Raw genomic sequence first — 13,612 nt, 5'->3', positions numbered from 1 at the left:
TCTGCAGTCCTTTCTGTCAGGGTATCTCTGGTCTTCTGTCTCAGTAAGTGCCTCCTGTTTTTTCCACCATATTATGCCCTCTCCTATTCCTCTTAATTGCTTTCTTCCTTTGGAGTTTTCCCCATCTGTGGATCTCAGACCCTGCAGCAGCCCCTTGATTATCCCTGACACTGACAGCAAAAGCCTCTTGGGGGAAGCTCCTTCGGGCAGGACTCGCCGCTTGCCTGCACGCCTGGCCTGGTGCTCCATTGACTGGGACCAGCTCTGCCTCCTGCAGCCCCTGGGCTCCGGTGGCTTCGGTTCTGTCTACAAAGCCACCTACCACGGGGTGACTGTGGCCGTGAAGCAGGTGAAGAAGAGCAGCAAGAACCGCCTGGCCTCACGCCAGAGCTTCTGGGCAGAGCTGAACGTGGCCCGGCTGCAGCATGCCAACGTGGTGCGTGTGGTGGCTGCCAGCACCTGTGCCCCAGCCAGCCAGGACAGCCTGGGCACCGTCATCATGGAGTACGTGGGCAGCATCACCCTGCACCACGTCATCTACGGCACCGGCGACGCGTGGGGACAGGGCGAGGATGACGAAGGAGGCTGCAGATGGAAGGCCCTGGGCATGCAGGAGGCTGTGTGCTACTCCTGTGACATCGTGACCGGCTTGGCCTTCCTCCACTCCCAGGGCATTGTGCACTTGGACTTGAAGCCTGCGAACATCTTCATCACCGAGCAGGGAACGTGCAAGATTGGAGACTTTGGGTGCTCCCAGAAACTGGAGGAGGGCTTGTCCCAGAGCCCCCACGTGTGCCAGCAAGGGGGCACGTACACACACCGTGCCCCTGAGCTCCTCAAAGGGGAGAGCGTGACAGCCAAGGCAGACATCTACTCGTTTGCCATCACCCTCTGGCAGATCGTCATGCGGGAGCAGCCCTACCTGGGCGAGAGGCAGTACGTGCTCTATGCTGTGGTGGCCTACAACTTGCGTCCTTCCCTGGCTGCTGCTGTTTTCCACGAGTCACCAGTGGGCCAGAGGCTCCAGAGCATCATCAGCTGCTGCTGGAAGGCCGATGTCGAGGAGCGCCTGAGCGCAACCCAGCTGCTCCCCAAACTCAGGGCTCTCAAGGGGAGCCTCTAGGGGAGCTCAGGGCTCTTACCCTGTCTTTTAGAGCTGACTGTTCTTTCCTTCCCCTCTGTCTTTCCTCAAACAGAATGAATCTGGGCCTTGTGTGATCTAAAGGTTTTGTTGCTGGTGGGTTGTTTGCTTTTTTTATACTGAAAAAGAAGAAACTGTTTTGATATCAGAAGAATATAAATAAAGAGATTTAACAAAGCTGTGGGGTCTTTACCATGGGAGGGGATAGACACAAGGATCAAGATGTTGGCAGGGAAGGCTTTTTCTGGCTGACCTGGTGTGTGCTGCTTTGCCTGGGGAGCAACTGGGGAATGTGATACACAGAAAAATAGCTGTCTTCAAGTGAAGTACAAAAAAAAAGGGGGGCTGCTTTTGGAGGGCTCTTTGTTCATAATACCTTCTGGTATTTCCAAACTGTCAGCTATGAGTAGTTCTTCACAGACAGTTAGGTTTGTGCATTTGAGCTTTTCCTCTTCACTTGCTAAGGAATGAGCCTGCATCACCAACCAGCGAATGCAGGAAAAAAGGACAGTGCCAGTGGGGCTTTCCCCCCCTTGTTCTTAAGTGTATTTTGTTTCAGTGAGTGTGTTGTTTCTGAAATGGGAGCTACCCAATCTCCCTACTGCAATCTGGAGCCTTTCTGTTGGTCTAAGGCTGCTAAGAGCAAGAAGGTGCATGACCAACCTGTGCTTAAGAGACCCATATGCTACCAGGTGTTGTCAGTTGCAGCTTGCTGCTTGGTCTGTCGTAACCTTTAGTCTCTGAAGAGCATCTTGTGTGGAGTAGGAAGTTCCCAGGTTTTGGAGGGGGAGTTTAAAAATAATTGGGGAAAGATGGAGGGAGAGAGAGATGTCAACAAAAACATCTCCCACATCAGGGGAAGTGTGTGTGAGGGGAGTTACCCCTTAATGTGCGGGTCAGGATTGGGAAGCACTGAAAAGAAGTTGGCTTAAAGCAGTGATAATGATACTCTGGTGCTGCTCAAACCTTACACTATTGAACTATCCTCTGTGCTGCTTGTGTCTTACCTGTTATCATTCCTGATCTGGTTGTAACCTGTCTAGGAGAGGAAGTGCTGTAGGCAATGCTGAAGACAGAGCTCTGATCCTTGATTTATCAGAGCTGATAACCGCAGATCTGTTGAGATACCAGCCCGTATCTGGCGCTATAAAGACCTGGCTCCTCTAGCTGATATTGCCATGCTGCTTCAAGATTCAGCTTCTCTTTGAGGCAGAAATGGTGATGTTTCAGTCACATTTAGTTTCCTTCTTTCCCTTTCCTCCCCCTTGCTTCCATTCTGGTAAAAGAAAAAAAACCCAACAACCTCTCAAAGGAATTGAGCCAGTTTCCTGATTTCTGACACACATCTGTTCTTAGCCCCGTGAAATCCTGGAAATGAGCAACTATGTGAATTTGAGATGATTCTGTAGGTCTTTATGGCATTTGGGTTGCTCATTGAAAGAAATACTTTATAAAGCATATCTAAGCTTAACTGTTTCTTGCTCTTCTCTCCCCCTGAATGTGTAGAATGCCAGCTGGAATCAGCAACCCAAGGTAGATTCTGGAGTGGATTTCCTGTGTTCTCTGTCAAAATAATTATGCTATAGAACCAGAACTTCTGTGGCTTGGGTTTGGTTTTGGTGTGGTTTTTTTACCACTTGTTGCATAACTTCTTTTAATAAACAAGGAATTACCTTCCAGAAGTTATCAGAATAAGCCAGGTACCTTGTAAAATGATTAGCTGAGGGCATGTTAAGATATAAATTCTGATAAAGCCATTGGCATGCCTCACCTTAACATCAAGCCTTGCATAAGAATGCTTCTCCAGCCCTCAAAGGAATGAATTAAAAAATGGAATTAAAGCTTCTAGGAGCAGTTCCTGGATGCTGAGGTGTTGTGTTTATTTTGCCAGACTAGGGAGCTTGTTGCTGAAACTGATGGAAACTTGCTGGCTTGTGCTTAAGGATACTTTAGCATCACTGAGTGCTACTCGAGTCTCTGTGCAAAATCAAGCACCCTTTAAAGCCTCTGTTATACTTGACAGGAGAATGCTGCATGGCCAAGACCTACTCTTGAAGCTTAATCAGCTCTGCAGATGTCTGCCAATTTAATTGAATTCTCTTTTGAGAGGGGGTGAGAACTCTGCACAGCACCCAAGGTGCAGGCTCATCACAATCTGCTGTCATAAGGTTGTCCTGTTTTTTCCCCCTAAGATTTTATTTGCTGCCTTTTTAATTTTGATGAGTATTGAGTTAATTCTACTCAAGGAACATCTCAGGATGATAGCTCAGAATCCATGGCTCTGTGATGTCTCCAAGGATAAACATGGATTAAACTCAGGCATTAAAAATAAACATACAACAGTTGAGAGGCCAGTGGAAGGCTGGAGCAAGGAAGATTCACCATTAGTAGAGACAGATCAGGTTAGGGAGCAATCAAACCAGAATGCATCTGATGGGATGCATTCACAAATACTGATGGAGCTCATTGATGTCACTGTGGACCCACAGGCTTCCACCTAAACATAAGGAGAAGCTGCTTTGCTGTGAGGGTGCTGGAACCTTGGACCAGGCTGAGCATAAAGGTTGTGGAGACTCCATCTCTGGAGGCATTTGAAACTGACCTGGATGTGATCCTGTGTAACCTGTTCTGGGAGACCCTGCTTTAGCAGGGTTAGGGTTTGACTAGGTGGCAGAAAAGTTTAATAGACTTTGCTGTGCTCTCCTGCAAGTCTTCTCTTGAGCAGACCTGCTGGGTCTTCTATGAAATCACATTACAGACTCCATGGTTGTTGCTCCTGCCCCCCTGCTGCAACCTCCTGATTTCTTCCTTGCAAGCTGCAGCTGCCACTTGTTAGAGAAGTTAGCAGGCCCTTTGAAACCAAAACTTATTATTTGATGCCTCTTGGATCACTTTCATGTGATGTTGTGGATCTGACCAGCTGTTCTGAACAATCACAGGGTAATGATTTCCTCAGTGGCTAACAATTCCTGCTTCTAAAGCACATCTTTAAGGCCATGCTATCTCCTTTAGTTCCAGGCCCTGTGTTTTATGTTATGACTCCTGTTTCTGTCAGGTTTGGAGTAATTTAACTCTGCTAGTTCACAGAGGGTCGGCTCACAACAGGAGAAGCATTACCGACCTGGCTTTAGTCTTTTCTTTCCAGGCTCCAGGGTTGGGAAGGGAATCTCTCTGCACATCCCACAGAACGCAAGCTGACCCCTGGATGGAATGGAGATAAAATTGAGATGCAACTAATATCCTGCTCTAATAGTCTTGTACCATCAAGACAGTGACTTCCCCTGGCTTTAAATCTCTTAATCTGTGGAAGGCACTTGCTAAATATTGTGCTTGCAGACATTTGTTACCCGAGAATCACTTTGATGGAGAGTATCACAAGGAGAAAACTGATTGTAGAGGGGTGAGGAAAAACTTAAAAGCCCAAAGCACGATGCAGTGATGTACTCTATATCAAGAGAAGTCTTTCCTCTGGTCATCAGGCAGTGTGAGGTCAGTATCATTCCTTAAATTATCCCTGCTCCATGATGGAGAGGCAGTGCAAGCACCGTGAAACAATTCCCTCCTACTCTGTCTAGCCAAAGAATTAGATTAGATTTAGGTGGTGTTTGGAGGAGAAAGATGTCATCTGTGACTTCATAACTGGGCTCTAAAAGAGTAGACAGAGGGTCCTGAGCAAAAATATGTGGGCTACATATATTAGCAATCATAACTGCTGTAAAATCAGTTGCTGTCTTCTTCAAGGGGAGACCTCCAACCATGCAAATGCTGCTCCTGGTGGCTTCCCACAAGGTCTCTGCAGGAAGCTGACAGAAAGAGGAAGGACAAGTCTGAAGTCTTTATTAGCACAGTACTGAGAGTTCACTTCCACCAGCATGTGCTCCTAGCTCCTAAATACTAAGCATAAAGTGGCTGTACAGAAGCCAGTGAGGTAAGTGCAGCAAACCAACCTGCATCTTTACAGTGAGGCTGGTGAGACACTGGAACAGGCTGACTGGGGAGGTCATGGAGGTGTTAAAAGCCAGGCTGGATGAGGCCTTGAGCAGCCTGCTGTAGTGGAAGGTATTGCTGCCCAAGACAGGGTGGTTGGAACTAGATGATGTTTAAGGTCCCTTCCAACCCAAACCATGCTATGAATCCTGGAAGGCATTGCAAATTCTGTTCTTTAAACAGATTGCTGTGTTCAGAGAGCCCCTTGGCCAGCAGGACTGGGGGAAGTTATTGTAGCCCTGTACTCCATAGCAGTAAGGTTGCACCTTGACTACTGGTTCCACTTTTGGGCCAATCACTTCGATGGCATTGAAGTGCTGGAGTGTGTCCAGAGAAAGGCAACAGAGCTGGTTGAAGGGAAGCAAAAACCCTTGTATTTACAATGGGTATTTACTCATGTGAACAGCATGAAGGAGTATTTTTTTACAGCATATTCCAGAGAGAGCAGGAAGTTCAGATACATTTCTGTTCTAGAGTTGTGGAGAAAACCAACATGTATTGGCAAATTCTAACAACAGCTAAGGAAAGCCTCAAATATAGGAACAGAAATGAGGTGGTTTTCAAATCAGCAGCTCCAGATAGCTCACATCCAAGAATTTTAAGAGCTGGCAAAGGAGACCTGTGTGCTGTTCATGTGGATTTTTCCATAAGCTTTGAGAAATCTGAGGAAGCTCAGAGAAAAAAACAAAACCAACCTCAAAGAAAGCTGAGGTGGTGCCAATTCTAGAGGTAAAAAGATAAGAAAGGAATAAATTACTGTCAGGTTTGTGCTAATCCTAGGGGAAAGTAAAAGAAAAATGAAACAACAAAACAGAGCACAAAGCAACAACTGACTTCTTGATATATGAACAAGGAATAAATTGAGGAGATTCTACTGCAATTATGGTTTAAATGACTGGAGAAGCTGTTGTTTCTTTTGATGCAATTGCAGCATGTGTTTGGTAGAGAAGTGTTGATGTGAGGCATTTGTACACTGAGTTGTTCAGTAGGAAGCACACTAGCAGAGCTATGCTTGTGCAGTTCATAGCAAGTAAATCAAAGCCAAAGTTTCAGGTCTGTCATCAAGGAGGACTCCATTCCTAACTGAATCCCTCAGGAATCAGTTCTTGGCAGCCAGCTACTCAATATTTATCTGGAGATAAAAGTTTACTAAGAACATTCATAAAAGCTCCAAGTAAATATTGTATCAAGATTGCTGATTGGGAACCATCTGGATTAGTGGGGAAATTGTTTCAGCATGATCAGTGTGAGGTCATGTATTTAAGAGGGGTGAATATAAAACACTTATAGATGGGAAAACTTCCTCAGGAAGTAGTTGGAATAGCTGATAAGGGAGTAAACATGGGCTGCTTATGCATAAGTGAGTTCAAAATTGTTAATATAATTGTTAAATGGCTCAGAAAACAAACCACCAGCACCAAAGGCTGCTTTCACTGCAGGCAGGAAGAGGCCAGAGAAACAAAGACCATCATCAAAACACATTTATTGTTTTCAGTTACAAATCTCCATTGCTGCACTTCAGGAAGCTTCAACACGATGGCAGCTTCTGTAACCCAGAACAGCATCCAGTCCAAGTGAGTTGTTAGCAAACCAGAGATTTCAAAGAGCAGGTCCAAGTGCTAAAACAAGTCTGACACTGCACATCACAATGGGACAATTAGTTTAAGGACTGTATGAAGGGCTATACAATATTTGTTAAGGGGAAAAAGTGTATTAAGGGCAGTGTGATGACCAAAACTAAGTTAATATTAAGCCACCAAGCAGGCTTTAATAACTGCAGTCATTATTAGGCTTCCAAAGCTGGCAGTGCTTTTGCTAAGGCTACACAGGTCTAATATATTGCTGGGATGTGTCCAGAGAAGGGCAACAAGGCTGGGGAGGGGTTTGGAGCACAGCCCTGTGAGGAGAGGCTGAGGGAGCTGGGGTTGCTTAGCCTGGAAAAGAGGGCGCTCAGGGGAGTCCTTATTGCTGTCTACAACTGCCTGAAGGGAGGTTGTAGCAAGGTGGGGGCTGGTCTCTTCTCCCAGGCAACCAGCACCAGAACAAGAGGACACAGTATCAAGCTGTGCCAGGGGAAGTTTAAGGTGGATGTGAGGAAGAAATTCTTCAGAGTGATTGGCCACTAGAATGTGCTGCTCAGGGAAGTGGTAAAGTCACTGTCACTGGAGGTATTTAGGAAGAGACTGGATGGGGTGCTTGGCGCCATGGGTTAGTTGATGGTGTTGGGTGATAGGTTGGACTTAACGATCTCAAAGGTCTTTTCCAACTTGGTTAATTCAATTCTCTAGCTGACTTTAGGTCATCACTTCATACCATGTGGCAGCGTTTCTCCAGTGTGATAAATCAATCGTGTAGAGTTTTTAAGAAGAAATGGGCACTTTCTCAGCAAAATGCTTGTTTTGGGGCAGAACTTTCAGTGTCCAAGCCAAATCAATGACTTTTCTCACTTAAAAAGAATAACCCTCTACTGCCTAAACTGAATGAAGACAGGGACGTCGCTGAATAAAACCAATTTAAGTTCCGCAATTCAAGAATGAAGGTAACCAGCGCCTCCGAGCTTCTGTTCTCGCACCTCCGCTTTCGACAACAGATGAAAAAGGTAAAAATAAAACAGAATAAAGACGGAACGGGCACAGCCTGGCTATCACTGGAAGCCACAGACGCTCGCTGGTGTTTCAGCTCCCGCCACTTGCCCCAGCCCAAAGCTGAAGTGCACAGGCAAAGGCAAGGAGGAGCGCAGGGTGCCCGGGGGGACCAAGCTGGAAGCCGTAACCCCGCGGGCGCAGGGGCCCAGGAAGGGCCGCCCGGGCGGTGAGCGGTGTGCGCGGCACGTCTGCGGCAGGCCCCGGAGCTCAGCCCGGCTGCCAGCCTGGCCGCTGCTGCCGAGCCCGGCCGGGCGAGCGGAGCCGCTCCCAGCCCTCTCTCTGCCCTGGACGCGCCGCGAAGCTCCCTGCCCAGCAGCGCCGCGGCCGCCGCCGTGCACCTTCCTGCTCCCCGCGCCGGCTTCCGGGCCGCGGCGGGGCAAAGGTTCCGCGGCGCCCGGATGGAGGCGGCGCCGCCCGCCTATAAAAGGGCTCTGCCACCGGCCTGCCCTCCTCTACCCGCGCCGCCCGCCGCCGCCTCCTGGCTCACCGCTGTTCGCTGGGCCCCCAGCCGCCCTTCGCCCGGGAATAAGTCGGTCAGGAAGGCTCCGCTGCCGCCATGGTGAGGCGGGAGGGGAGCGGGAGCGGGAGGGAGCCGCCGGGAGCGGCGGCGGGGAGCGCCGCGTGGCTGCCAGGCCCGGGCGGCCGCGTGTGCTGCGCCGGTGCTGGGCCTGGGCCCCGCGGCAGGGCCGGCTGTGCCGGGGGTGTGCGTGTGTGTGTGTGAGTGTGAGACGCATCCCCCGCTGCTGGGGCGGCTCCGGAGGCCGGGGCCGTGCGCCGGCTCCCCTCGCAGCGCCAGGCCGCGCCGGCGCCCCGCGGAGCGGTCCCGGGGCCGCTGTGAGCGGTGGCGGCGGCGGCAAGGCCTCCGGTGTGCGCCCTCAAAATCGGCTCCTCGCAGAGGAGTGTGGCGGTCGAAGCGGCAGGTGGTGTCTCGGCAGGCTGGGGAAGCAGCTTGTTTCATCCGCGGGCTTCCCCGACACGTCTTTCCCCGTGTTTTTACCTGTTTCCATCAATGAACGTGGCTCCACGTTGCTGCCCAATTATGTGCAAGCGAGTAATTGCATCAGCTCTACAAACCAGTTTAAAGCTCGTAGGTCAGCTTTCCTTGTGGCTGAATTAGCCCTTCTGCCCAGACGCCCCTTTTTGTTCTCTCCCTACTGGTTTGTCGAGACCTTAGGTGCTTAATGGGTGGCCAGGTTAAGTTACAAGATAGGTGAAATGTAACGTGTTTTGAGGACAGGAAGGATTGGTGACTGGACAGCAGAGCAGCAGAGATTCACATACAGCTTCCCCTTTTTAAAATGCAATTGGGCACTGAAAACCTGCTGTTCCTTAAAGCTTTGGGTTCCCTCTCTGTTCCCACCATCTCTTCCATGCCACTGTGCCCTTCGGGTGTGGCATCTACTCAGCAGGACGTAACAAGCTCGTATCTATCCTTTCTTCTGCTCCAGAAGCTTAAGAGGCTGTGGCTGGCATGAGTTGGTGTTGGCTGTGGTGTCTCATGCGTGTGATTGCAATGTTTTAGGCGTTTAAAGATACTGGCAAAGCACCTGTGGAACAAGAGGTGGCCATCCATCGCATTAGGATTACTTTGACAAGCCGCAATGTGAAATCACTTGAGAAGGGTGAGTGACAGTTTGGGGTTGCCTTTATTTAACCGGGGTAGCTTGTTAAGTAATGGATGACATCGTTGACAGAATGTATTTGAACCAGGTGTTTGCCTGTTTGTATGTGCCTTGGCTAACAAAGTCAACCCAGAGTGCTGACAAGCAGATTATAATGCAGTATTTAATGCAAGCTGATGTTCAGGGCGTTTCATCACGCTGAAAACTTCATGTCATAATGACTAACCTAAGTGCAGCTTCTTTGATGGGGCTCTGAGCCACCTGAACTAGTTGAAGATGTCCATGCTTGCTACAGAAGTGTTGGACTAGCTCTTGACTATGAGGGTGGTGAGACATTGGAACAGGTTGCCCCAAGAAGTTGTAACTCTTGTCCCTGGAAGTATTTTAAGACCAGGCTGGATGAGGCTTTGATAAACCTGGCTTAGTAAGAGGTGTGTCAGCCTTTGGCAGGAGAGTTGGAACTAGATGACCTTTAAGATCTCTTCCAACTCAAGCTATTGTGTGATTCTGTGATGACCTTTAAAGGTCCTTCCCAACCCAAAGCATTCAATGATTCTTCCCTTTAGTCCTTGTGGGGGTTTTTAGTTATTATTTGAATACACAAGAACTGAGAGGCACCAGTCTCTTGATTGATGTTTTGTCACTCTTCTTATGAAGAGTTTAGTTTAGAAGCTTTAACATCCTGTAAGAAATTATTTAGTCTCCTTTAGGAACTGGCTTTAGGAACTCAAATGTTGTGGAATCGCTGCTTGATGCAAGAACCTCAGGCTGGTAACAGCTTAAGTGCAGCTTAAACTTGTAGTGATGGCTTCTGCCCGCTGTTGTAACGTGATTTTGCTCCCCAGGGTATAATACTTTCACTTGTGTGTGGTTGGCAATGAGGATAACGTGGAAAATGAATGGCAGTGATCACATCATACGCTATTCTGAGCCAACAGCTTGTTTGAAATCATCACTTAAGGAAACAAACAAACAAACAAAACCCCTACCTCACAAACCTGAGCTGTGTTTGTAATTTATTCTTTCTTTCAGTCTGTGCTGACTTGATCAGAGGTGCTAAGGAAAAGAATCTGAAGGTGAAGGGACCTGTTCGCATGCCCACCAAGGTACTTGGCACTGTGGTCCTGTCTTACACCTCTGGGGATTTTCCTGCAGATGTGCCCTTCAAGTATCTTCTTACATAAAAATTGAGAGAACTGTGGCCAGCAGGTGAAGGAAGGGATTCTGTCCCTCTGCTCTGCTCTGGTGAGGCCTCACCTAACAGGGCTCTGGAGCTCCCAGCATAAGAAGGACATGGACCTGTTTGAGCAGGTCCAGAGAATGCCACCAAGATGATCAACACCTCTGCTGTGGAGAAAGGCTGACAGAGTTGGCATTGTTCAGCCTGGAGAAGGCTCGGGGGAGACCTTTCAATACTTAAAGGGGGGCTTACAGGAAAGATGGGGAAGGAGGCTTCATCAGGGAGTGTAGTGATAGGACAAAGAGTAATGGCTTTAAAGTGAAAGGGGAGATTTAGATTGGAAAGAAGGAAAAAAATGTTTAGCATAAGGGTGGTGAGACATTGAAACGTGTTGCTCAGAAGTTGTGGATGCCACTCTCTGGAAGTGTTGAGGGCCAGCTTGGATGGGGGTTTGAGCAAGCTGGTGTAGGGAACGATGTTCCTGCCCATGGAACAGGGAGGCTAGAACTAGAGGATCTTCAAGGTCCCTTCCAGCCCAAACCGTGCTATGATTCTCTGAAAAGCAGCACTACTGAACAGAGGGTGACCCAAAGTGAAGAGATAAGTGCTTCACAAGTTGCTTTGACAGTGCAAAACATCTTGAACGTGGGAAGGAGCTTTTCTGTCCTTCACTTCTAAGTTCCTGCATCTAATTTATTTTGATTGGTATTTCTTAATTGAATCAAATGGCGGGGAGGAGTGCTAACATCAGTTCAGTATAACCTCAGTAACTTTAAAATGACATAGACACCACACAGTGCTTTTGATTGTTGGCAAGTCCTGTGTTTGCATCACCTCATTGCCCTGTGCTCACGATCTGTCTGCAGACTCTGCGAATCACTACCAGGAAGACTCCTTGTGGTGAGGGTTCCAAGACCTGGGATCGGTTCCAGATGCGGATCCATAAGCGGCTGATCGACTTACACAGCCCTTCTGAGATCGTGAAGCAGATCACTTCCATCAGCATTGAGCCAGGTGTAGAAGTTGAGGTTACAATTGCTGATGCCTAAGTGATGGTCACCCCTGAATAAAGCTGGTTTTACCAATTTTCATTGCTGTTTGCTTCCACGTCTGTGCTGAGAGTCTCGGGTAGCCCTCTGATCCTCCTCACCAAGGAGGATTGTGTGGGATTCAGGGAAGGATGTACCTGTTGTAACCATCAGGAAGGTGAAATTTGGGCATCATAGTTTGATTGGAGGTGGGTGACTCTGTGTTCAGCACTTAAATTGTTAAACATACCCCAGAAAGAGTTTCACTTGGGCTTGAAATCCTAGCAGAAAGCAGTAGGATGAAAATCAAAGTGCAGCTACATTACCAAGGGTTCAGTTCTGGTTTTGCTCTGCAAGGCTGAACGAACACTTGGCCTTTTTTATGCCCCATGCTTTTCACTGTCTCTGGATCCTGAGGATGCTAGCTAGAGGACTTCATAATTTGTGGTGTATACATTGAATTTAGCCAGTTCTTCCTTTAGACTTGCATGTAGAGTCACAAAACTAAGCTGTGGAACTCCCTAGTTGTATGTCTAGGTTTAGATTTCCACAGATTTGAATATTAAAGGAAATACGAAGAAATAGGAAGCAATAAACCCACCATTTTCATTGCTGCTGCTTAGGCCTCTCGAGTTCAGTGGTGGGGTATTTTTTGTCTGCAAACTAATCCTTAAAGGAACTATGATTAACTGTCAAACCAACAAGAGAAAGCTCCCAAGGTAGGGGGTGGTGGGAAAAATAAAAGCTTCATTTCATCCACTTTTTAAGATCAGGTTGCTACTCCTGCTTCAAGCATGGAAGAGAACTTGAATTCTAATGAAACAAGTGGGGAGCTTGAGGACACATGTACATCTGTTAAGGCCTACAAAACAGCAGCAAAAGCTTGAGTTTTCTCCCTCAAAGGATCAAACTGTCCATCTAGATGCCTACTTGTCTTAGTTTCATTAAAAGTAAAGCCTTGGAAGGATTCTCAGTCTGGGTAGCAGAGGGATTGTGACCAGCCTGCTTCCTTGGGAAGCATCTCAGTTGTGAGCAGAAGAACAGAGAACAACCATCCTAAAGGCTGGCTTTGGGTAATGTAAGTGTGAGGTGCCTGACAGATACTTTTTAGCCTTAGTTTTATAATTACTTGTATTTTAATTATGTGTATTTTATGGAGTGCCCTGAAAAGCACGGGAAGATGGGTTGGACACGATGATCTTGAAGGTCTCTTCCAACCTGGTTTGGTTTATTCTAATAAAGAGCTTGCTCACAGGCAGATTACAAGGAGATAAACAGGAGAACAAGTAACAAACTAGAAGTGTTACTAGCTGAGGCTGACTGACCTTTGCATGTGGTTGGCTGTTTCACCCAAGACGTCTTCACTCTGACTCAATAGCTTGACCAAAACCACTTGGATCTAGGGAGGGCTTGGGGGGCTTTGACATCATTGCTGTGTTTGGTCTTGCCTGTTAGTCAGACTGCTGCTGTGAACCTGCCTTTTCCCAGCTTTCAGCTGGCTGTGCCTGAATCACACAGTGCCCCTTACACATTCCTAAACAACCTCCACTCCCACCTAATGTTCTTTGAGCAGCTGTGGTTTTTCACGGGTCTTGCAGTTTTCTGGGGCTATTTTCACCTGCCTCCAGCTCATGCTGAAGGACAAACACAACCTGCTCCTTGCATCTGTCATGCACTGCGCAGAAACGCAGCTGCCTCCCTGCTCTCTGAATGGATGCACTCAAAGGTGAAGGTTTCCCACTCTTACCAAAAAAAAAGAGATGTTTGCTTGCTGAAGGTGAGGGACCAGAGCCAGGTCCCCCCTCGGGCAGGGTTTGTCCTCCTCCCCGTGGTACAGAGTTTGCTGTCCCAGTTCCGGCTTGGTGTAACCTGAACACTTTGTGATTTGTTTTCTATTCAGTTTACCACAACCCCACGTCGTGTCCCGCATTACGAAAGGCCCACAGTAACTTTGTATAACTTTTGATGGCAATCTTTAGCTGTCTGCGTCTGTCCCCCTACCCACACGC

The 13,612-nt window shown here is 48.0% G+C and overlaps 2 protein-coding genes and 1 non-coding gene across 3 annotated transcripts; all 3 read left to right on the top strand.

Moving 5' to 3' along the window:
- Positions 1 to 1,957, top strand: MOS (MOS proto-oncogene, serine/threonine kinase). The gene has a single exon (XM_068166726.1). It carries the CDS (start codon positions 74 to 76, stop codon positions 1,121 to 1,123), a length of 1,050 nt encoding a protein of 349 aa, XP_068022827.1. The 5' UTR covers positions 1 to 73; the 3' UTR covers positions 1,124 to 1,957.
- A 6,260-nt stretch (positions 1,958 to 8,217) lies between these two features.
- RPS20 (ribosomal protein S20) lies at positions 8,218 to 11,666 on the top strand. Its single transcript, XM_068166696.1, has 4 exons — positions 8,218 to 8,332; positions 9,296 to 9,395; positions 10,428 to 10,501; positions 11,442 to 11,666. Exons 1-4 carry the CDS (start codon positions 8,330 to 8,332, stop codon positions 11,622 to 11,624), a joined length of 360 nt encoding a protein of 119 aa, XP_068022797.1. The 5' UTR covers positions 8,218 to 8,329; the 3' UTR covers positions 11,625 to 11,666.
- LOC137455710 (small nucleolar RNA U54) lies at positions 10,268 to 10,332 on the top strand. Its single transcript, XR_010990878.1, has one exon. It is a non-coding gene; the product is annotated as a small nucleolar RNA U54 (small nucleolar RNA).
- Positions 11,667 to 13,612: the final 1,946 nt, after the last annotated feature.

The sequence above is a fragment of the Melanerpes formicivorus genome, unplaced genomic scaffold (assembly GCF_026170545.1).
Source record: "Melanerpes formicivorus ecotype bairdi unplaced genomic scaffold, bMelFor1.0.p_v2 SCAF_105, whole genome shotgun sequence".
Lineage (NCBI taxonomy): Eukaryota > Metazoa > Chordata > Aves > Piciformes > Picidae > Melanerpes > Melanerpes formicivorus.
The sequence above is the reverse complement of the archived record's forward strand: the minus strand, read 5'-3'. Positions and strand labels throughout refer to the sequence as shown.